This window comes from Festucalex cinctus, chromosome 11 (genome assembly GCF_051991245.1).
Source record: "Festucalex cinctus isolate MCC-2025b chromosome 11, RoL_Fcin_1.0, whole genome shotgun sequence".
Lineage (NCBI taxonomy): Eukaryota > Metazoa > Chordata > Actinopteri > Syngnathiformes > Syngnathidae > Festucalex > Festucalex cinctus.
This window is the reverse complement of record NC_135421.1, coordinates 19,732,325-19,756,721: the sequence shown is the minus strand read 5'-3', so window position 1 is coordinate 19,756,721 and position 24,397 is coordinate 19,732,325. Positions and strand designations below refer to the sequence as shown.

General features: G+C 40.1%; 2 protein-coding genes across 5 annotated transcripts in view; one reads left to right on the top strand and one right to left on the bottom strand.

Annotated features, from left to right (window-relative positions):
• sema5ba (sema domain, seven thrombospondin repeats (type 1 and type 1-like), transmembrane domain (TM) and short cytoplasmic domain, (semaphorin) 5Ba) overlaps nucleotides 1-10,400 on the bottom strand; it is a 100,454-nt gene extending 90,054 nt beyond the window's left edge. For all 4 annotated transcript variants that reach the window (XM_077536478.1, XM_077536480.1, XM_077536482.1 and 1 more), the window contains exon 1: nucleotides 10,233-10,400. The gene's annotated coding sequence lies outside the window, so the exon portion shown is untranslated. The remainder of the gene's footprint in view (nucleotides 1-10,232) is intronic.
• A 1,335-nt stretch (nucleotides 10,401-11,735) lies between these two features.
• The window catches only part of pdia5 (protein disulfide isomerase family A, member 5), a 36,426-nt gene continuing 23,764 nt past the window's right edge, over nucleotides 11,736-24,397 (top strand). The window contains exons 1-3 of the mRNA XM_077537518.1: nucleotides 11,736-11,858; nucleotides 17,660-17,786; nucleotides 19,381-19,468. Of these exons, the coding sequence (XP_077393644.1) occupies nucleotides 11,760-11,858; nucleotides 17,660-17,786; nucleotides 19,381-19,468 (314 nt within the window). The 5' untranslated portion in view covers nucleotides 11,736-11,759. The remainder of the gene's footprint in view (nucleotides 11,859-17,659; nucleotides 17,787-19,380; nucleotides 19,469-24,397) is intronic.

Below are 24,397 nucleotides of genomic sequence, written 5' to 3'. Positions count from 1 at the left end.
GTAACTTTGTTGCTCCTAATACCTACAAGTCTGTCATCAAAGACCAACCATGGTAACCTTCACTAACATCAAAGACAAGTTACTCTGTCACTCATCAAAGACAAGATGTGTAACTTTGCTCATTAATGACAACATTATATTTTGTTACTCCTCAATAACACCATGTAACTTTGTTTTTAAAATCCACGACAAGACATATAACTTTGTTGGCAATCAAAGACAAACGTGTAGCTGCTGGTAAATGAAAGACAAAACGTCTAACTTTGTCTGTCATCAACAATCAATGGAAAAGTCGACCTGTGCTGAATTTGTCGCTCATCAAGGAGATGGAACCTATTGCTCATCAAAGACACATAGGCATTAGCATCAGCGGCTAACAGGATAATGTGACATGCTCCCGTTATGCTGGAAAACCACAGGGGTGAACAGATGAGAGCTTTGGCTTAATGGATGTGTCTTTGATTTAGCATGTTAGCAGTTAGCGTCCTCGTCCATGTTCAGTATTTTCAAGCCTGAGGTGGTGTATGAATTCCATGCAGGTCAGGTCACAGGTGCAAGGCAAATAACGAGCTAATGTTACCTGACCCACGGGGGAATGCATGTATATGTGCTTGTGTGTATGTGTGTGTGCGTCAACACGTGCCCTCGAAAAACAGAAGCAGCTTTCAGCTCTTGGGAAGAAGACCCTATTTGGACCCCCTATTGATGTTTACACATGATGAAAAAATCCATAGGAATCAAGTCAAGCCGCTAACATGATTAGCATGAGACTACATTAGCAATGCACCGTGGGTATTGTGACACCGTCTGACGGAAGGATGCAGAGTGCCAAACATTTTCTGCCTTCTTTTGTATCCTGAGGATGCCTCAACATGGCACAAGTTGTGCCCATTAAAGACTGCAAGTGCAACTTTCTTCCTCAAAAACACAACTTGTGATACTGTCGCTAATCAAAGACGTGTAACTTTGTAGCTCATTAAAGAGAGCATGTGTAAATTTGTTGTCAAAATCTAAAGACAAGGTAACTTTGTCCCTTTTCAAAGAAAATATGTGTAAATTATCATTCATCCAAGGTGTGCAACTTTTTCAAGACAAGATCTCCAATTTATTGTTCATCAATGATGTGTAACTGTCACTCAGACGTCACATAACTTTTGTTGCTCAAAGACCTTATGAAACTGAAACTTTCTTGCACATTAAAAATAGTTCTGGAGCACTGTGTTCTCGAAGACCACCTATCGAACTTCGCAATTGACCAAAGACAATCATTGTGCAGCATTGTATTCTCAAAACATTTTTTTTCACCCATCAAAGACAAGGTGTGGAATTATTGCTCCTCAAAGATCTTTTCTGCTCATAGAAAACAAGTACATTCATTAGTCATCAAAGACAAAACGTCTTACTGCGGCACTTCAGCTTGTGCAACTTGGGTAGTGGAAGACAATGTAAAAAAATATTGCTTCTCAAAGACAACTTGTGCTTTCAATGTTCAACAAAGACACCAATTTAACGTTGTCAATCGTCAAAGAAAAAATGTAAACTATTGCTTGTCAAAACCCACTGCTTATGAAAAACCCGCTGCTTATCAAAGACAAGATGTGTAACTTGGACATCAAAGAGTTAATTTATCACTTGTCATTGACATTTTGTTGCTCATCAAAGACAACTTGGACTTTTAATGCTCACAGAAAATTTAACTTTCTCACGAAGCAAGGAAAAGGTGTGTAAAATTTACGCTAGCCAAAGACCACTGCTTCTCAAAGACAACAGGTGATTAAGAAATACGCAACTACAGTTGCTCATCATTGACATGTTCAACTTGTTGAACATTCAATGTTCATGTTCAGCTCTAAAATCAAAGACGCAATACATTTTATTTTAATTTTAGCTCTCACCAAAGAAAAAATGTGTAACTTGAGTCATCTTAGACACTTTATCAGTCATCACATCAGACAATTAACTTTGTCACTCATCAAAGACAATAAGTCTGTGTCTTTGTTGTTCACCAAAAAGATGTGAAACTTTCGCTCCTAAATCACAAATGATCAAAACGACAGACCCGATTGCTCATTAAAGACAACGCATGTGTCTTTGCTGCTCATCAAAGACATCTTGCATTAGCGCAGCCACTAGCGCAGAAGACTAAAATGGATGGTGGGCAATCTCGATTGACCTTGCCGTGACGCCAAAGACAAGTTGTGTGTGTGCGTGAAGCTAATAAGAGTCTCTGTGATAGGCTGGCCGCTATCCAAAAGGAGGAAGTGCTGTCTTTGTTATCTCCATCACACAGTTGTGGTTCACGCCGTCCTCCATCTCTTGTTTGGGCACGTGTGTGCAACAAGGGCCGCCCTCAAACAAGATGCCGGCGTCGGCTTGGATTGACGCTAAATTGAAGCGCGGCTGAGTCTCATTTCTTAATTTCTGCCGTCCACCTTGAGGAGTGATGGCTGATTTTTTTTCCCTTCTCGTGCATAATAAATCATCAATTGCGATTGAAGCGGTCGAGGCCAAGAGGCTCGGCTTCTTCGGCCGGCACATTCATCACTGTCACACGCCTCTAGTTCGCCACAAAGACGCTGCCGTTGCCATGACGGCCAAAACAAAACAAACGCAGCAGCGGAGTCGAGTCGAGTCGAGTGAGCCTCAAGAGGACATGACATCACACTTATTATCCATGATGACTATTATCAGCATTCTCTTACATTATAGCCTCAAATACTTGGTCAAATATAGGAAGACAAGCAAGGTTGGGGTTTCAAGGTAGGGTTTTCAAGCCAAATCAGGCTTTGGAATTATGGTTTCAAGTATGGGTGACGGTTTCAAAACAAGAGATCGGGGTTTCAAGCATCCTCTTTGGTTTCAAGGAAAGGCTCGAGTTTTAAATTATGGTTTGAAATTTCAGTTTCATGTCTGTCTTAGGGATCCAAATCAAAAGTCAGAGTTTGAAATTAAGTATTTAAGCCTGGTTTAGGGTTTCAACTAGGATTTGGAATTGTTTCAAGTAAGGGATAGTTAGATTAGGGTTTCAAGCTGTAGTTAGGATGCCAAATTAGGGTTTGAAATTAGGGCTTTAGGGTTGGGGTTTAAAATTAGTGTTTGAAGACGGGTAGGATTTCAAGTTAGGGTTTAAAGTTCATGTGTCAAATAAAAGTTATAATGCAAGGTTGAGGTTTCAAGATTGGGTTTTTCGAAATTAGGGTTTCAAGTCAGAGTTTGTTTGAAATTAGGGATTCAAATAGGCAAAAAAATATTCAGTTCAAATTAGGCTTTAAAATTAGGATTTCAAGAGGGTTTTAATTTAGGCCGTTAAAAAACTATGGTTTGAAATTAGGGTTTCAGTCTTACGGTTCCAGGTTATGGTTTTAAAGGATCTTTGTGCACTTTTGTCACTTTTTTTACTCGCGACTGCAACCTCTGGCCCAAAGCGTAACTGCAGCATCTGTGCCAGGCTCGTTCCTGGTTCGCGTGTAAGTACGTGCACGATCTTAAAGCGACAGCCACAGTTGATAAACGAAGACATGACTTCAAATGAGGTAAGAAAAACTTCGCCCCGCCCCTCCCCAAAGAAACTGTGGAGTGCCCACCGACTCTACTATAAAGGGAAGATAAAAGCTGATAGATGCAGTCAGAGTAAAACAGTCAGGGCTCTTCGTACTCATCTGGGCATTGGTGAAGCATGTATGATGTAGAAAAAGCTTTTGCATTACCTTTTTAAACGGCACAATGCACCTTTAAGGCAGAATTGGGGTTTGAAATTGGGATTTCAAATGATCCATCCATTTTCTTGACTGCTTTTTCCTCACAAGGGTCGCGGGGAGTGCTGGAGCCTACCTCAGCTGGCTTTGGGCAGTAGGTAGGGTACACCCTGGACTGGTTGCCAGCCAATCCAGGGTACACAGAGACGAACAACCATCCACACTCATAAGCACACCCAGGGACAATTCGGAGATCCCAATTAAACTGCCATGCATGTCTTTGGAATGTGGGAGGAGACCGGAGTACCCGGAGAAGACCCACGCAGGCACAGGGAGAACATGCAAACTTCACCCAGGAAGGCCGGATCCTGGACTTGAACGCGAGTCCTCAGAACTGGGAGGCAGACATGCTAACCACTCAGGGTTTCAAATCAGAGGTTTGAAATTAGGGTTTAAAATTTAAAGTTAGGGTTCCAAGCAAAAAGTTCTGGTGTCAAATTAGGAATTCAAACAAAAGATAGGACTATTAGCAAAAGCTTTCAAATTAGGGTTTCTACTAGCCTCAGCAAGGGTTAGCATTTCCAATTAGGGTTTTAACTTGGGCATTCGGGGCAGAATTTTGGCTTCAAATTAGGGTTTGAAGCCAATGTTGGAGTTTGCAATGACTGTTTGAAACCTGCCTAAGCATTGCGGCACAATTTGTAGTGAAAGTGATTGAGGACGTGTTGGCATCCGCCGGGATGGGCCGCTTCATTACTGGGACGTTTCACTCCAAGCTTTTACCTTATTAAAACGCGCCGCGCACGTCAGCGCTTTGCCGCCTTTTATCTAATCGGACAAAACGAGATGCCTGACGCCGTGCAATCGACACCACATTAACAGAAGCAACCGGAACAAGCCGTTCTGTGTTCTACCAGGGCCTATGCTACATTCACTGACTACAAATTGTCTTCCATTTCGGCAAACAATGCTACTTATGTTAATTGCAGACTGAAACCATAAGTTGGCTTGATGGCTCTCGACAGTACGAGAATGATTTTTTTTGTTTTTTTGTTTTTTTTACAGCAAAACACAAACATTCTGACTACAAACCCAATAAACTCACATTCCCAACGTCCTTACAATACGCTTGCAGCAGCCAGTTGAGTAAGCTACTTGGCTTCGTAAAGCTTCTGGAAACTGCCGCCATGCATCCCCACATGCACTCACACACAATTACACAATTGAACACACACATCCTTCAATGGGAACAGTGTTCCTGCCCCCACAATGGTCGCCTCCATCGGGCACTTTCTCCTCCGCCTCCTTTCTTCGCACCAGGGACGACGGAGAAAAGGCACATGCCTTCACGTACGCAAAAGACACACAAGACTCATACACGCAGATACACACAAAACCATACACCCCGTCACACAACACATGTACATAGACACACAACCCACACAAACAGAAAATGCACATGCACACAGACACACGCACACACGTTCAAAGTCAGGCATTTATTGTTCCGTGGGTCAACCTCAACCTTACCCTTGAGCCAGTGAAACTGGACCGGCTCTTTATATGCAAACAGTGGAGGCTAATGGAGAGCTAATTAGCATGATTAGCATTGTTAGCACAGATTAGGTTGCCGTGGCCGCGTCTGGTTTCACGCCACACTGAGGTTGAGTGTCATGTCGGGCGCAGAGAGAGTAAAAGAGAGCCAGGGCCATGAGGGACAACAATGCGAGGAGGCGAGGAGGGGGGGGATCCGAGGGGGTCTCTTCTCAGACAGACACGTTGGAATTATTCATTTCCAACATGGTGGATCAGACTACATCCTGCTGATGTGTCTCGTTAGCGGCATGGCGCGCCGCTAGCCGTTAGCGCTGTGTGTGTCATTTATTCCCCAACGTGGCTTTCAATGACACTCTGTAAAATGTACCCCATGTGAAAGTGACAATCATTTCAGTGAGCTTTCGGGGTTATCGATGGGTGTCCCACAGAAAGAACGCTATTGATTTTTTTAAGATATCCGAGCCAGGATTCGTGAGGGTGTTTCGGGGTGAAGGTCAGGTGATTTTCCTATGCTCGGAGCAAGAACTCGATTGATTTTTACATCTACCACATCAACTGCTGCCAGGTGTTTAAACTTCAGATTGATGTATTGAACTGGGAGTAAGAAGAACTTTATTGATTTTACATTTTGCTACCAGACATTTAAACTTCTGATAATTGCACCATACAGGGGGCAAGAATCTTATTGATTTTACAGTCCACGTCAATCTCTGCCAAATGGTTAAACTTTTCAAAAATTGTATAGCACCAGAAGCAAGAACCGTATTGACTCATCATATAGCTGACAGATCGTTAGTATAAGATGACTTTACCACACTAGAAAGAAAAACTCTATTGGTTTTTTACATCAGTCATATCAATGGCCACCAGAATGTGGAACTTTTGATTACTTTACTACACCAGGAAGAAGAATTGTATTGTTTTTACTTCTTCCATGTCAACTGTTGCCTGGTATTTACACTTTAGCTGAATGTACATTACAACGAGTACTAACAACCCCGCTGATTTTACATATTGCTGCTAGATCTTCAAATTTAAGATTATTGTAACATCAAAAGCTGGTTTTATCTTACTAACAGATATTTAAACTTCTTTTTTTTGTACTATAGCTACCACCAGGAGCCAGAACCATATTGATTTTGCACAAAGAGCTTTACATTTAAGATGCTTGTTTTACTTGTTCAATTGATGCCATTCTTCAGTATCAATACAAGGAGCAATAACTGGATTGATTTTACATCTACCATGTCAAGTCCGATTGAACTAATTGAACTACTACTGTATGTCATGAGCAAGAATCCTCCTGGTTTTCAGCTACATCTAAGCCAAGACTATCACCTTCAATGGTTAAGCAATCGATATTTGAACATTTCAGCAACACATGGAGATAGACAATAATAACAATACTAATATTTGTACCATCTCCATGTGCATTCTATGGCCAAGGAGGGTACATTCTGAGATGTTTCACCCCTTTGCAACTTTCATCAAAATCATCTGACTGGAGGCCAAGGAAGTGCAATAATCCACAGGTGATGCCATGATATCACCTGTCTTGTTAAAAAAAAGGTTAATGGGTAAACAAAACAAAACAAAAATACATAAGGGTTCAGCCCGAATACAGTAATAGCACACCTCCTTGTGATAACACACATTTTCGTCCTGATTGCTTGTGAATTAGTTGAGTGACGTCACCGCTATTAAGTGCAATCGAAACTGGAAAAAGCGCAGATGTCCTTGCCTCTGTGAAGCATTCATTAAAGCGAGCCGGCTCGGAAAGAGCATTAAGGAGCGCGATCCGGTTCTCCCGACATCAAACTTTCATATCCGCCCAGACGACGACAACCCGGCGACCCCGCAGCCCAGACGAGGCGCACCTGTTTAAATATGCCTCATTGCAAATTTGATGAACGGCGACAGTGTTGGTTTAAAAACACAAAATCAATAATGAATGCTGACATCAGACGCCGCGGTGGTACGGACCCTCCGGAGCGGCGGCAACAAAAGGAGACGGAACAAAGGCGGTGTGGAGAAAGTGGAGTTGGTCCGGCTGCCCCCCACCAAAAAAAAAAAAAAAAAAAAAAACACCACGAGGAGCTGTCAAGAGCCCTCATAAATTCATCAGCCATGAAAAGCTGCTTTCCATCTAAAAAGGAACGACCCGGGATACTCAAACCGGTGACAAAAACAACTCTAATCCGCCGTAAGACAAGCGGGTTAGCGCTCGAACAAAAACAACCGTGTGAGACTCCACACGTGTGGATAATAGGGACGGGAATAGTTAGCACAACAGCTTATGTATTTTTTTTTGTTTGAAATGTTTATTTCGAATATATCAACATTATTTTAATACATAAATAAAATGACATAGGCTTGTTATATACATATATTGATATTGATGCTGACTATTATTGCTTTTGTTCACATTCACATCTATATTTTATTAAGTTTATTATCATTCATGTCGAGCTGTCACTGCACTGTTGATAAGTTAGCATTGCTAGTGTCCTTGACGCTATGTAGAATGCTGCCAACTAGGGCTTCACAATATATCGAAAAAATATCGTTATCGTGATATTGGCCCATGCAATATGCATATCGCGAAGACAGGCAATACGTTTCATATGTAATGTTATGCTTTTATTTGAATTTGACCAGGCAACCGCTAACTAAAATGTGCACCGCCATCCAATAGTTGAACATTATTGAGGTAATTGCAAATAATTAACTAAGATTATACTGTATTGAGTTTGTTTGTTTTGCTTCATGAAAAAAATGAATTCTTTAATTAGGAAATAAAAATGTCATTTCTTTTTAGGTACATGATAAATATCGCAATAATATCGATATCGCTATTTTCAGCAACTATATCGCATATCGTATCAATTTCCAATATCGTGCAGCCCTACTGCCAACTATTCTTTCTGCTTTTCTTTGCATTCCCAACTACATTAGGCCTATACAGTATGTACATTATTCTGTTTGTATAATATAAAGTTGTCACTACACTGTTGAGAGCTAACCTTGCTGGTGCTTTTTTGATGTGACATACAACACTGCTGCTGACTATTATTGCCGCTGTCCACATTCAAAATCCATTTATATCATGTACTGTTTGTCACTTACATAGTACTGCACTGTATTTAATAAGGTCCAGTTGTTTATTTAATGTATTTTTTTCCCCCAAAATAATGCTGCTACCTCTTCTTGCCGCATTAGTCATATACGGGTATTACCCATCCATTTATGTAAAGTTTGTTATTCAGCCCCGCATTTATTGCATTTATTGACAATCAACTCAAATCATGTATAGTGTTTTATATTACATACCCTTCTGCACAATGAGCATCTACTCAAGCTTTGCCATTCACTTTCAGATTAATATTGTTTGTTATTGATACGTATCATCAGAAAAGTGCTACTGGCTAGTCTTGCTGCTATCACTTCTAGCATCTATTTAGTTTGTGTACAGTTTCCATATGCATCTGGATAGTGAATACATTTATACTTTTTATGCTACATACAATGCTGCTGACTAATCTAGCTGCATTAGACATTATGCAATAGTTGCCAGTGTTAGCAAAATTACATGACATCTGTATAGAAAAAAATGTTCTTGCACAATAAGCATACAAAATCAAAAATATATATTTTAATGAATGACTACATGTCAAAATTGTGTTCTCATGCATTGAGTGTACAAAATAATTAAATATATGCGTAAAAAATACTCTACTAATCCTTTTATGATAAACATATAGCCAGATGAAAGAAACGTTGACAAAGAATGACAAAATATTAAGTATAGCTACATAACAGATATTTAATGCTGGTGAATCAATGCAATGCATAATAATTCATATTTTTATGTGCCTTTTCCCAGCCTGAAACAATCATTTCACATCATGAAACAAATTCTCCCCATCAAACAAAGTAATATCATAATTAAAAAATAATAAGACGAATATCTGCTAGGCTACACTCGAGAGCCATTTGAGCGTGAATGAATAATAAAGGCCTCTTCATTAAAGGCGCTCAAGCAACAGAGTCTCAATTAAACAGCAAATGAAAGCGCTCCTTTAAAAAAAATAAAATATGCTTATGCGCTCAAGCCTGCCCAGTGCAAAAGAAACACATTTCACATCTGTTATCATCTTCTCTGACAGTGAAAGAATCCACAAAAGACGGCAATCAACAGTAGCAATGACCTTTTTTTTTTTGCGTTTGTCAACCTCTGCAGCAGCAAAGCTCACCTGGCCGCTCAACACTGCCCCCTGTCGCCCTCCATCCGCCCTTGCCAGCCACTTCAACACTTCCAACAACTATTTTCCTTTGTTTGACAGGTCAAGAGGAAGAAAAACGCATATATGAATGAAATTAACATTAAATAAATCGCTTTATAAGGGAGAACCGTTTTTGAAAAATGACAAACAATGCTGCTTTCTATGCACTATGCACATGTAGTCATAACAAAGCTTTGGGCTAAAAAGATGTATTTCTGCTTACCATCAAACTCCATTTTTGAATAAAATTAACGCTAAATAACGAGCTGTTGAAGGGAGAATCACTCATGAAAAAGGACGATCAAGGCTGCTTTCAATGCACAAGTAATCCCAGCAAAGGTTTGTGATAAAAACATGCATTTTTTTGCATACAGTAAAATGCAGTTAATGGCATCTAAAAAGCAATTTTGCAACGGTTTTCAAGTGTTTATTAACTGCCTTTAAAAGCGTTTCTCTTTGCTAAGTTTTGGGGGTGTCTACTCGAGTGAGGGCAGCTGCCACCCACAAACACCCCTCTGATGGCGGGATGCAACGTGAGTGGAAAGTCAAAAGTGGAGCTGCAAACAGGTCTCACGTGCAAGACGGACAATTGATTTCAAAAAGTGTTGCAAGTTGGAAAAATCAGCAGCACAAAGCTTCAACCACAACAAAGTGCCGCACCAAAAGTGCACCCAGCGATAAAGATCATCTTTCTTACCTTCTCAGATGTTCCTTACGTCCAAAAATGATAATAATGACGCTAATAATTTTGATAATGGTGGTGGTGTGTCCAGAGGAGCGGTGCGGTCCAGATTCCGTGTCCGCCCGCAGCGTCCCTCTCTCGGCGACCTGCAGCGGAAGACTGCGCCGAGCTCCTCCGCGAGCTCCGGACCAAACCACCTCGGTGAGGATGGTGGGGGCCAATTTTCAAGGCGCGCGCGTGTGTGGGGAAGTGTTGCGCGTGCACGAACTGAACAGAACCATCAAGTGAAAGGCACGCCGCGTGCACGCGCACACCTGAGAGAAGGAGGGGACAACATGACCTCGTGGGAATTTTGACGTCATGTTGTTGTGCACCATGAGGCGAGTCTCTCTTGAATTGAAACATAACAGTCGTTCAGAAGATATTAAAAAGTGTAGTTTAGACTATAAAGTATAAATTAGATTATATATTATGCATATCAACAGGTTTTTAAGATAACTGTCGTCATCAATAGCCTATGTCATCACTGTCAATATCATAGTCTATACTTCACATTTTGCACTGATTATACAAACATTGTACAACATATTACTGAAGAGCCTATCCATATAGAAAAATACACTATAAAAATGACTATGATATTGGACTTTTTTTTGTTGTTAATCAGAGTACAGTGTTTTGACAAGTGCTGACACGGAGCTATAAATCATTAAATGCAAATGTGTTGATAGGCGGGGATCCTTTTGTGTAACTGATCCTGTATAGTTGATGCAAATATCAACAAAATATTAAGAAGACGTTTTTACTTATATTTACCCCAGTGTTGTGCAATTCAACACATAAGGGGGTGGCAAATATCAGAAAAGCATCTAATAATTAGGCAATTAAGTTTTCTCATTAAAAATGTTCTAATATTACAAGATCAAAACTCGATGTATTTCTTTATTTGAGTTAGAGAGAGAGAGAGAGAGAGAGAGAGAGTCAGGTCAACAAAAACGATTCATCATGACTTCCGTAGACGTTAGTGCTTTGTTGAGCATTGAGTTATATATATATATATATATATATATATATATATATATATATATATATATATATATATATATATATAGACAGACATTTTTTTTTTATCTACAAACTCTTGAGAGCTTCATTTCAGAGGTGTCTACACACGAGTCACTTAATTGTCTATTATCAACACGATAATATCCCAGTAAATTACTGCGTGCTATTAGGTGAGTACTTGCCGTCAAATAGATTCATTTATTTCCTCCGCCTGCTTCTAATCAGACCGAACAGGAGGAAGATGTGCTGATAGAGACGTAATTAAAAGTGATTCACTGTCTCGTTAATTTGCTTATTACTTTCTGAGAGGCACAGTGTGTCTATAATTGCCTTTCAATATGCTTGCAAAACAAACGCGTCTCTTCCATCTCCAAGTAATGACAAGAGGATGGCAGGTGGGCCGAGTTCTTGTAAAACTACACTTCCCAAAGGCCTCGCGCGCCGACTCCGGAAGAAGCCGCCGAGTCCTGGCTGCGCATGCGCGGCCAGACGTGGCAACGCAGCGGCATCATGGCCTCTCGGAACCGCTACGGGAGTCGGGGGAGACCGGGGAAAATGCTCGGCTTGATGCTCCTGGTGAGTCCCGGGGTGCTTTTTAAGGTTATATTTCAAAAATCACGACTGCTTTATTGGGTGGTTCTCTTGCTGCGATCCTCGTAATTTTATGGCTTATTTCGTGTGAAAGAATCCATCTTAAGCTAGCCTGTCAGTGGCGAGGGGGCTAGTTGAAGTTGACAAGCTGGACCCAACTTGGTGGCCGCATTTCAAACGCTTGTGGCGGGTGTGTGGTACCGGGAGAGCCGCAAGAAGAAGCGGCAGTTTGTGTGGTACTTACTCCTCGGGTTGACGTTTGCTTGGCGGTCGCCCACCTTCGACGAGATAGCGTGGAGGTCATTACTGCATACCTGCTCCGTTAATTGGACACTTCTCATTGTGAGTTTTTTTTTTTTTTTTAGGCGGGAAAAGTACTATTCCTTTTGCATCTTTGATGGGGAATATGCAAGGTGGGCTACAAGTAATGTTTGCACTTACTCTCTCCTTCCTTTTCTGTTTTCTTACGAGGTTGGTCTAAAAGTAAGACAGGGAGAAGGGATGACGACATGAAGGATGAAAATTAACGGTAATGTGAGAAAAGAAGAAGGAAGGAAAATGCAGAGGATGCAATAACATGAATTAACAAGGATGATGATGATGAAGGGATGAGAGCATGGGAGGAAGAAAGTTGCCAAGGTTGTCTAAAAGGAAGGAAGGAAAGCAAAATGAAAGGAAGGATATCAGAAGACTGAGAATCAAAGACACATGAAGTCAGAAGGATCAAAGGTAGGAAGAAACCTACCATGAATGAATGTTATGAATGGATGGAAAGAAGGACAAAATAATGACGGAAGATGGGACAGATGGAAGGTAGGATGGTAGGAAGAAAATTAAAGGTTCTAAAGTGAATTTAGAGATTTATTTTCTGAATACATGAAACACGAGTATTTGCTGAAAATGTGCAGCAAATACTGAAAACTATGTACTGAATTTTGGAGAGATAGCATTAAACTGCTTTTCACCATTTCAGTTTTCCCTTTTTTTTTTGTCAGGCACAATTGCAGCGTACTTAGGAGGCCAGTTCGATGACTAGCAGTGGCGGGCAATTAAATTTCCAAAGGTGCCACTGCCACATAGAATAACAGTTTGATACCGATACCTGGTATCGGTACTCGCTCATCCCTTGTTAGGATTCTTACTGGACACCTCGCTAATGAGGTGTTTTGGATACATCCTACCGGGAAGACCTAGTTCACGGTGCAGAGACGACAGTATGTCTCTCAGCTGGTGTCGGAATGCCTCGGGATCACCTCCGGAAGATCTGGACGAAGTGGCTGGGGAGACGGAAGTCTGGGATTCACTGCTAAAGCTGCTGGCCGCACGATCAGTGTGTGTGAATAACAACAGAACAAAGTGGATGGGTTATCTGTAGTACTCTCATGGCCTAATAATATTTTAAGTCATCAATAACTTAAAAATAATGAACTTCAAACATTGCTGTTTCGGCATGGGCATATATACAAACAAAAACAAATCAGCATAAAATAATTGCTTTACCATCATTAATCAAATATGTAAATGACCCATAATGTATTAGAATATGATGCAATCCTGTTCCTGCTTTACCACCTTTTGTTTTGCCTTCCGCAAACATGGGTGGTACAAGGGTTAGTTAGTGTGTACTGTGTTCTTTCCAGTGTGTGTTTATGTGCACACTCGTGACATAACAACTGACTTTGTACTCGCGCTTGCGCACACATCAGGTGTTACGGTACAAAGAAGTTTTAGAGCCACGTTAGAAAGAGAAAACAGATTATACTACGGGGATAAAGCTATAGCTATGTTCTTATGAGGAGGGGGAAAAAAGTCATTTGGGGTTGGGGAGGTTGTAATATTGCAATATTAAAGTCATATTTTTTAGTGTCGTCATTTTTTAGTAGAGAAAAGATGTAAAATTATTAGATTAAGGTCATATTTTGTTAGAGGAGAACGGACATAACATTAAAAGACTTTTTCTGAGGAAAGAAGTCATGATACTATGAGAAGAATTTAAATTTAATTTGGAAAAAAAGGTCTTAATAAGAGATTAAAGTTGCATTTAATTTGTGGGAAAAAAGTACATCTTAAAAGAAGCTATATTTTATTAAGAAAAATAATTGAAGTATGGAGTGTAATGATTAAAAATAATAATAATAATGAATTCGTAGTCGTGATTTACAAGATTAGTCATGTTTTAGATAAATATGTACGGGATTATGGACTTGTTTGAGGAAAAGTCATAAATTACAGGAAGTTGTATTTAATTCCAGAAAAATCATTAATAATAAATACTGTTTTATTTTTTCTTGTAGATATATTTTTTTTGTCTTCCCAGTCTGGTAGGTAGGCTCTTGTGGAGTTTTGCTTAAGAAACTCCACATAGATGAAGGTGTAGCAGAAGCAAGCTGGCTATGAGACTCATTATTCAGAGAAGGCAGAAGGCTTTTATCAAATTCCTTCGTGATTTATTCTGATGTACTGTTTCCTCCACCGAGCGTCTGCCTTTGATTAAGCACATTTGTCACAACAGATGGAGGACGAGATGATGCTGCGGGGCAGAGGTGCAACACCTGCTGCCTGCTCCTTGCTGTCTCGTCCCACGCAACGAACGAACCCTACCTGCAAGGCGCATGCATCACTGTTGGGATGCTAGGGATTTTGTCATCGTTTTGAAAATTCAGCCCTTGAAGCCAGTTTCAGTTAGCAACATGACATCCCAATAAAGTCTTGAAGTAATGTCGAAAAAGATGCAGAAAATCATCCAGATTGCTTTAAAGCGCCTGTTATAGGATATTTCGGATGTTTCCAGGGACCATTCAGAAATGAACTACTCCTTGATACTAGACAGATGGGGATGCAAAATTGTGAGGTGTTTTGTATGTTGTTGAGTGATTGCATGTGAGCAGAGCGTGGTGGTGAAGCTTGATGATTTGCCATTAAACACCAATCACTAATAACTCGGCTCATGAATGTTTTTAAAATTCAGCCCCCGAAGCCAGATTCGCTGATCAACTTTAAATTCGGTAGGCGTGTATCATGAGTAGACCGGCAAGAAACTATGCAGTAAAACACACAGCAAGTCTGCCATTTAAGTCTCAATGGGGAACTCCTCAGACAGATTCTGTCCGATTGCTATCAAATTTGGTGTTTTCTGATTTTTTTTCTGTTAAACATTCTTCTATTGAACTTAATTTTATTACTGATCATGGGACTATCGTGAGGTGTTACATATTGATTTTTTCCTCCCACACTATGCTGAAGCATTAAAAAAAAAAAAGTAAATCCTCTGCTCTTCAGTATTTTTGCTGTTGTGATGATTGATAATCTGCTTTTTCGCTGCAGTGTGCAGCTTGTGTTTGTCATGCTGCCGTAGTCTGTACAAAGCGCGCCTCACTCCATCATCACGCAAATGTTTGTGTTTACACGTACTGTATCGAGCGCGCCGCACGTCCGCCTGATGGTTTGATAGCACCGTGCGGCAGTGTGTACATGCTGTAAGACCAACACTATACACAAGCCCATTCCACTGATGTCTCTTGTACTGTGCGACTCCGCGCTTACGTGCAGTCAAGGGTTTTATGAGTGTTTACTTGTACGCTTTAAACTCGTTGTTAATGCAAACATCAAAGGCAGCTATCAAGTTCATGATCCAGTGACTGCCACTCAAGCTTGACGTTTCGATAGAAATACAAAGTTAAGTCTAAGCCCTAAAAGCACTCAATTTCACGTCTTACTAGAATAAATGGGACATGCTGTTACAGCCTCTGGATGTTTGATCGTGTGTCCTCTGATGCCCTCAGATTTATAGATATACCGCATGCTTCTTGTGTTTTATTTCGAAGTGGAGTTCAATGGGAAGGGCATCGGCACAACAGCAAGCAGTAGGAATGTCGCAGTCACATTTTTCTGCACTGATTACGCTGATTTTGAGGACTGTATATCCCGATCCTCATCAGATAAAGCCAATGAGGCACAATTTTGCTTGTCATCCTAAACAAGTTGACAATCATTTATTTTAAGGTAAGTTGTTTAAATATGTCACATTTGAGGGGAGAATTTGTTTTACAGAAATAGAGACCATGAACATTAGAGCCCGTCAACCCCAAAATGTGCTCACAGTGCAATGTTTCACTCAGACAAAAAAATGGAGTACCGAAGCTCAGTGCAATACAATGAAAGTAAACATTGAACTATTGAAGCACAATTAATAGCTATGTTAAATATTTTCTTTTTAGTGTAAAATGGCTTTCCTTAACCACTGACCAGTATCCATCCCATGGCTGCTACTACTACTACTACTTTCTTCTTTTTCTTACTCTTCTTCTTTTTCTTTTTTCTCCTCTTCTACTTCCTCTTCTTGTCATCCTCTACTTCGCGTGAATTCACCTATCGCGGGATCATGGAACGTATCTCTCGCAAAAAGTGAGGGAAGACAACACTAGCAAGAACATCATCTTAATATTGAGTTTTAAAGTGGGCAGAGAGAGAGGGACAACAAAAAGCAATAACATCTGCTCGTACGTACATAATTTGAAATGGGTTGAGAAAGAATAGACAACAAAAAGCAATAACAAATGACGTCAGTAGCAATAACAACACCTTTTGTGACATATTTCTCAAGTGAACAACGTGCCTGGCCGAGAAAACATTCTGCTTCCTGTTGATCTTGTCAATAGGCTCCTGAATATGCCGTAAATCAACAAGCAGCTCAGTTGGTCATTAAAAAGGAAAAAATGAGCGCGACAGCTGCAGGTGAAAACTCATCAAGTCCAACTCTCGCTCGCCATTTGCCATCTAAAGCGCTTCCCAGCATGCATAAATAGCGACTGAGCCAATTAGAGTGCACATGGTTACCTTTGCTGCCTCTGCTTCTCATCTTTGATTAAATTGTCTCTGCGTGCTGCCGTTCCCACCCTGGCCATTTGCCGCCATTTGCCGGAGCAACTTGCGTGAAGTCCAAGGAAGCTAAAAGATGCACTTAAGACTTTTAACGACATCTTTTAGCGTCATTGTCTCGCAGCTGATTACAACTCACACCGGGAACAAAATGTGTGGCCCTATGGGGACAGGTTGTGTTATTGCTTTTCATAGTCTGAAAGGGCGAAAATATGCCCAAGACAAATTATTGGGAGCTTTCTGGATGACAATAACAGTGATGTCATGGCATTGTCAGCTAGATGATAAGATTGTCCCATGATATTATCCTTCTGTCTGAGTTGTGTTAACGTTGAGTGTGGATTTGTCCACATAATGGGGTCCAAAACAGGTTAGACTGACAAACAATCATAAATATGTTCAATATTTACGACCAAAATTCTTTGTATGTATGGCTGACTGTCGAAGCAGCAGTAAAACAAAAACTGTTCCATCTGATCATGTTTTCTTTTTCGATATATATAAAAGCAGGTTCCCTAGATGGCAAGAGGTATTTTCCACAGCAAGTTTTGCCGGCATCACCATTTTACAACGGTTCCAAATATTTTAAGATTAAAAAAATAAATAAATAAAAAATCTTTGTGTGTGTGTGTGTGTACCAGGCCCAAGATATGCGGAGGAGGAAATGTAAAATCACCTCAATGGCGTTTGGTTTGATGTTGCTGAGATCAGCAGCTTTCTTCCCGCTGATGTCGCTTTCCACGCGCACTACAAATCATGACCACGCTAATATCGTTATTTATCACAGAGGCCGCTAACGGGATCCGTATTGATTTGAGAAAGCGGCCGGATCATCATGCCCGGTGGACATTTTTCCTGGGTATGATGCACAGATTTTAGTCATTTGTCTTTATGTTTCACATCACCAGGTGTTGCTAACATCGGTGCTGGATGCAGTCAAGGTTTCACCCCTTATATACCCTGTCAGCGACCACAAAGACTTGAAGAAACTGCTCAGGACTAGGACCAACGTTCTGGTGCTCTACACTAAGACAGGTACAGAGTTGAATTTTTATTTGTATTTTTTTATTGTATTTTTTTTTATTGTTTATTGTTTTATTGTTCTGTAGAGGAATTCAATAAGTAAACCCTTGGCCTAAAACTTCTCTTTAAACACCATTTCCACCAACAATCAATACAATTTTTTCCTCCGGATTCAAAGCACAGAACTGATTTGAAAGGTGAGCTGCCCCAAGATGGTGGCTAACGTCAATAATTCGGACATGGTAGACTGAAGGAGTCAGACAAAATGTTAATTCCATGATGTGGCGTGTCACTGTCTCTTACGCTAAAATATTGATACCCATAGCGTCAAAAAGCAGGTCAGCCCAATGGTAATTCATCCATTACGTACCGTACATGGTTGCCTCTGATATAGTGCTGTATCATGATGCTGTTGGTATTGTTGACAAAACATAATATATACGGTACATAAAGTATCGACTGACCGAAATGAAGCAGAGGTTTTTTTTGTTGTTGTTTTTTTTGTTTTGTTTTTTGTTTTTTCATATTGCTTTTTTATTTCTTTCAAATTTGCAGCCTTCGTCTACTGTACACTGCAATGTCGATTGAATGTGGTAATTATTCAGCCCTAGTATGTACTAGGGCTGGGCAATGATGTCAAAAAATAATCAGCATGATTATTTTGACTGATATTAAAATTGTGATTAAGAGGATTGTTCATTGATTTTAAACCTTAGTATTTATTCAACTATCAAAAAAGAAAGAAAATAATCAAATACTTGCCCAGCCTTAGTAAATACTGATTTTCTTTTGATTGTTTAATATTGTGATCTATAGCCTGGGCTTAGTACTGTACTGTAATGTTACAATCCCTATAACATGTAATTGTTGGCAAATTATCCCAGTAGTTGTGAGTTAATTTCCATTTTCCATCCGTTATGAAGATATTGTAAATGGTTTTCTTCCATTAAACTGGGTATTTGTCATTGAGTGTATCATGATTTTATAGGTAAAATATTTGTGATAATATCATGAGGCGTTAATTAAAGTAATACTGGTAAATATGAAGTTATCATATTGAGAGTTACTCTGGAATTCCCACCCTGAACATATATTGTGATTATTGGTATGATTGATTATGACAATTAAGAATTGTTTCCATCATGTGGATAGGCGATAGGTCATATCAATGAGTTTAGTTGTAAGTCTTACAAACCCTATGAGACAAGCTGACGTTTTAGCAGGCCAAGCTAGTAGCTAACCAGGTACCTAAGGAGTCACGGTGAATATGAAAGAATCCCATTTCTACTGAAGTCGATTTTGGTCTTGAGCTTGATCTTTAGCACGGTACAACTCATATTCTTGTAAGCTGATCTCTTCTACTGAAGAGTTCTCTGTGTCAGCGTCCAATCGCCCCCATCTTCCATCTGGTCCCCTTACCATTGTATAACTGTTGAAAGCTGATGTAACACTACTCCAGCTAGTGAAAGACAAGAGAGCCTAAACCCCTCAACCCAAACTCGGCGCTTTCTTTCTTCTTCACGACGGAGGTCCCTCGGTAAATCAATGCTTCCTTTTGGAATGGGAGCATGTCCTCAGAGGCTTCTTCTTCTTGTCTGGCTCACAGCAACATCCAGCGACGCCTACCTGAAGCTGCTGTCCGACGTGGCCCAGACGGTCAAGGGCCAAGGCACCATCGCCTGGGTCAACTGTGGGTATGTACTGTATTAATATTGCCAGCTTTTTGCTGGCTCAAATTAAGGCAGATGTGGTACCCTTCTAGCGCCAACATTTTATTGTTCTTTAATGTTTTCCACACATCATATATTATGCTAGAGTGCAAAATAAAGCTACTGTTCGATACATACTGTAAAACAGTATAACGTGTACGAGAAAAGCTAATTTTCTCAGTTTTCTAGTCATAAACAGGAAGAAACGGTGAAACTTCGCTGTTTGCTGATTACTAAACAACAGAGAAAGGTAGAAAAACAAACTTCTGCGATAAAAGAAGGTAGTCTAACCTTTCTTTTTGTAGGTTCCATGTTTATATAGCTGTCAAACGCAAAATTCTGTGGGTCCTCGAAAGATGAGTCAAAATCCTCTAAAACAGTTGGCAAGAAGGAGTTGGCTGCATGAAAAATGGCTGGCACAGAATTAATTAAAAAAAAGTGTTTGGATTTTTAAAAAGTATTTATTTATTTATATATAATTTATTTATTTATTTATTTTACAATTTCCCACAAAAACTGGGGGTGAATCAAGGAGGAAACTCACGGAAAAAATGAACACACTTTTTTTTTTTTTTTTTTTTTTTTTTTTTTTTTTTTTTTTATGGGGGAAAGACTATAGTTTTAAGTTGTGTTTTCACCATTCACCACTTTAGGGCAGAAATAATTACCCATGCTCACACTGGCTAACATGAGTAGATCTAATATTTTTTTGTGAATGGAATGATATACAGGACAAACATAGTACTGTACCTCAATAATATTAACATTTTGAGTGAGCCGATTTTTTTTGGAAAAAAAAATGCACAAAATGAGTTTTTTCACTTAATATTGGCTAGCGGTTCAGTTTTGTGCCATCCTTGAATTGTAATTTTTATGCAAGAATGGTCCTTTACAAACAATCATAGTATGTGGTGATTTTATTGTTTGTAAAATGACAACCATCTTCAAATAAGTTTTCATGATTTCAGAGGTTTTAGAGCTAGAAGTAGCCCAAAATCAGATGGAGATGGCCGTCTTTAATTTTCATATGCTAGAAAAACCCTAAGAAAGCACCAAAAACTCTCTTTTAGCTCTGACATTACCAAGATCTCATTGACAGCCATTTGAACATTTTTGCTCTTTTGAAATGTCTCCTCCGCCGCCATCCATCTGCACAATTTACCTTTTTTTTTTTCTTTTCCCCCCACCGGTGCTACAAGCCCGCGTTGACAGGCGGTTTATAAATGACTTGATTGCCTCGCACCTGACAACTTAGCGTGAACATCTGCAGCTTCCTGCCAGAGTTTGTCTCTTTGCTGTCAGTCGGGACAAACCTCAGAGGACGCCTCATACAGGGGCAGGTTTGTCGAGCATAAAAGTGGCTTCCGTTCACAACTTTTGGCTTTGAAGATGAAAGTCTTGTTTGGGTGAGTTCTGTAGGATGAGATGGTGAATGATTTCGCCACTTGGATGCAGTTTAACTGGTTTCTGCACTTTTTTTTTTTTTTTTTTTTTTTTTTTTTTTTTTTTTTTTTTTTTTTTTTTTTCCCTAGATTGGATTTAAGCAGCAGCTGCAATCATCCAATTCTGGATCCACAGTCTATTTCAGGGGTGATCAAATTATTATCTGTTCTTTGAGAATCATAACAGAGTGGTGACTTGCCTTCAGATACGAGTGACATCCGATGTGTTTTTCTGCTTTGAGTTTCGAGCAATGTTGGCACACACATTTGGCATTTTAGACTAACGAAAGGCGTCCTTCGCATTGACACTGCAGTAGAAGGGACTAGGTCAGGGGTGTCAAACTCATGTTAGCTCAGGGGCCGCATGGAGGTAAATATATTACCAAGTGGGCCACATCGGTAAAATAACGGTATATAACTTAAAAACAATTACCGTCAATTATCCGCAGATTTTCGTTATTTGTGTGCCAGCCCTAAATTACAGAGCTGAACTGTAATCATGTTGTTTCAAAAAATTATACAAATGCAAATGAACGCGGCAACACTGAGTCCAGGATGTGTTAAATCTATATGTTTTATATATTGTTCCCAGAATGCATTGCGTGGGGCAGAAAATGATGTTAAAAGGACGCTAATCCTTGTCATATCTATTTGTGTTACCAATTGAATTTGTGTCGTATGTAACACGTTTGTTGGTCTATGATTAAAAAAATAATAATAATACTTAAACAAACCGTAACTTTAAGTTGTATGTAAAATAATGACATCCAGGACGATTCCCCCGTACAAGTTGTACTGCTCATCTGAGGACTGCTTGTGAAGTTACAAATTTTATATATTTGATTGTGGCCGACTGATTAATTAGTCCAACATTACAATTTTTTTTTTTTTTTTTTTAACTTTGCAAAAACATCTCATGGGCCGGATTAAACCCCTTTGCGGGCCTGATCCGGCCCGCGGGCCTTATGTTTGACACCACTGGACTAGGTGATCTGGAGTTCAATTACATGAGACTCACTAGACCTTCCCCCTTCTTACTTTTACTTTATTAAGTTCCTTTTTTATTATTGTTAAATGAACACCATAATTGTCCTTAAACTTCATCCTTAAATCCAAGCCTCGTGTCTTAAAAATGGCTATAAATTGCGTATTTTCCAGAGTTCACATCGTCCGTTTCTGGTGGTCTTATTGAGCGAATGAAGTCTTAAATTTGATGGATGAGGCCTTTGAAATTTGGCACCCTTAAACCTGCATTTACTCTACATCAATTGATCCATTTTTTTAATGGAAAAGCTCTGTGAACCAAGCTTATTCTGCTCTGTGCAATTTCCCTCTTGCAAGGAATAAGCTCGAGCAATATCGCTCTAATTGTGCTTTCATCCACTTATCCACTTATTTCGGGTTGCAAAATCGAGCAGTCAGTTGTCGCAGTCCAACTTTTTTTTTCGTTGTTCCTCCTTTGAGGTAGATGTCAGCTGTCTTTCCAGCCAACGCTTGTTTACATTAAACACATATAAGATGTTACTGAGACGCAGTTGCGAAATTGTCTTTCTATACACCTGTCATCATCCGACTTTGACGTGTTGTTCTTTTCGCCTTTTGCTGGCTTTATTTTATGTTTTTCCCCCACTGCCTGTCAAGTCATCATCCGCTGTCTGAGCGGAAAAACAAAGAGCGTATCATCAAGCGAGAAGCTGCCAGGAAGGAAGCGACTTCCTTTGAGTCCCAGTGAAACGCTCCCTGCTTTTACCCTTAAAGTGAGTCATGTTTGACTCTGTGTAGGAGGGTTGCAGTATTCTCTTCCCTCTCCAGCAATTCCAGCAGAGCCTGGCTCACATTGCCCCCACCCTCAGGGGGAAGCTAAAACGAGCCAGGTCCATCACAGTGCCACCCGCGGCTCTGTCGGCAAACACTGCACCGTCTGGCATATGTGCCCGCCGTCGCAAATGGAGCGGCTCCAAATGGTAGCTCGGGGTCTGAGCTCGTGGCCGACTGACTGAGCGAGAGAAAAAGAGGAGACGGCGAATGGCGACGTGACACAAGTCAGCCGTGCCAGCAATGCCAGTCCGAAGTGACATACTGGGAGCAGATGACCAGGAACTTGCTTGCTTGGCCAAGTGGCATCCAATAGTGAAATGAATGATATCATTCTGGAAGCTGCACTTGCTCCAAAGGACGGTCATGTGTGCTGAAAGGCGGTTACAGTGTTCACAGTGTTCCCTCGCCATAACGCGGTTCACTTTTTGCGGCCTCACTGTTTCGGTGATATTTTTTTGTGCAATTTTGCATGCATTTTTTATTTTTTATTTTTATTTTTTTTAACAGTAAGGTATGTATTTTTATTTTTTAAATTTATGAAGGTCTTAACATTGAGAATATTTAAATGAGAGAAATGAGAGCCAATGTAAATTCCTCGAAGAGAAAAGTGTATAAACTGTGTGGTGAGGGGTTTTAGAGCCTTTAAACATTTACAATAAATGTAAAACATAAAGCAAACTATTTTGTGGATTTCATTTATTGCAGGTATTTTTTGGAACCTAAACCCAAGCGGAAAACGAGGGAACACTGTGTTCATGATTATAGTCACCGTGCACAATGGAAATAAACAGTGATGGCCACTATGCACAATAGAATACAAAAACAAAGACTATAAATAATCCATAGAGTAAAGAAAATTCACCAGGCTTACCAGTAATTGTATACAGGCGCGTAGCGTTTCACAATGTAACTATCATATCAATCCAGTGATTAATGATAAAAGCCACTTTGCACTATAGAAATAAACAGAAAATGACTGGAAATACCTGTGTTGAGTCCCACACGGGCACATCCATGGTCGCAAGAAATGTTTCGTATAAGATTGTGGTGCTGGCCAGATATTCAGGAAAACCTCCACCTTGCACAATAGAAATAAACAGAACAACTATAAATAATGCACGCTCCAAAAAGTGTATAGCACGCTCTGTCACATTCATGATTGATGTGATGGGTCCTCTTGCCAGTTATTCATCAACAGCACCTTGCACAATAGACATAAGCACATCTGCTAGATATACTGTAATCCAGCAAGTCCAGAAATTCTCAGCTGTATTTTAAAAAGTCTGGCACGCATGCGAGTACGCCCTGAAGTCACAATAAGATACCTTGATGTTCTGTTACGACTAACGAGGCAGAGGCAGCAGATGAACAGGGTACAAAATACAGGTGGATGCTTTTTGGCTGTTAAGCTCTTGTCAAGCTTTTACTTGACAAGTTGCAGATGGCAGATGTAACTCATAGGTCGCTGGTGCCATTGTCAGCTGTGTATCAAATTTAAAACACCAGAGGGCTGGAATCAAAGAACACTGGATCACTCGTATCTGAAAATCAGACTCTTTAGAATCCCCCAATTGACTTGTACGTATATTGGACATTAAAATGGATGCTATGTCCGAATCAGTGTGAAGGGCACACCTGCTCCTAATGCGTCCAG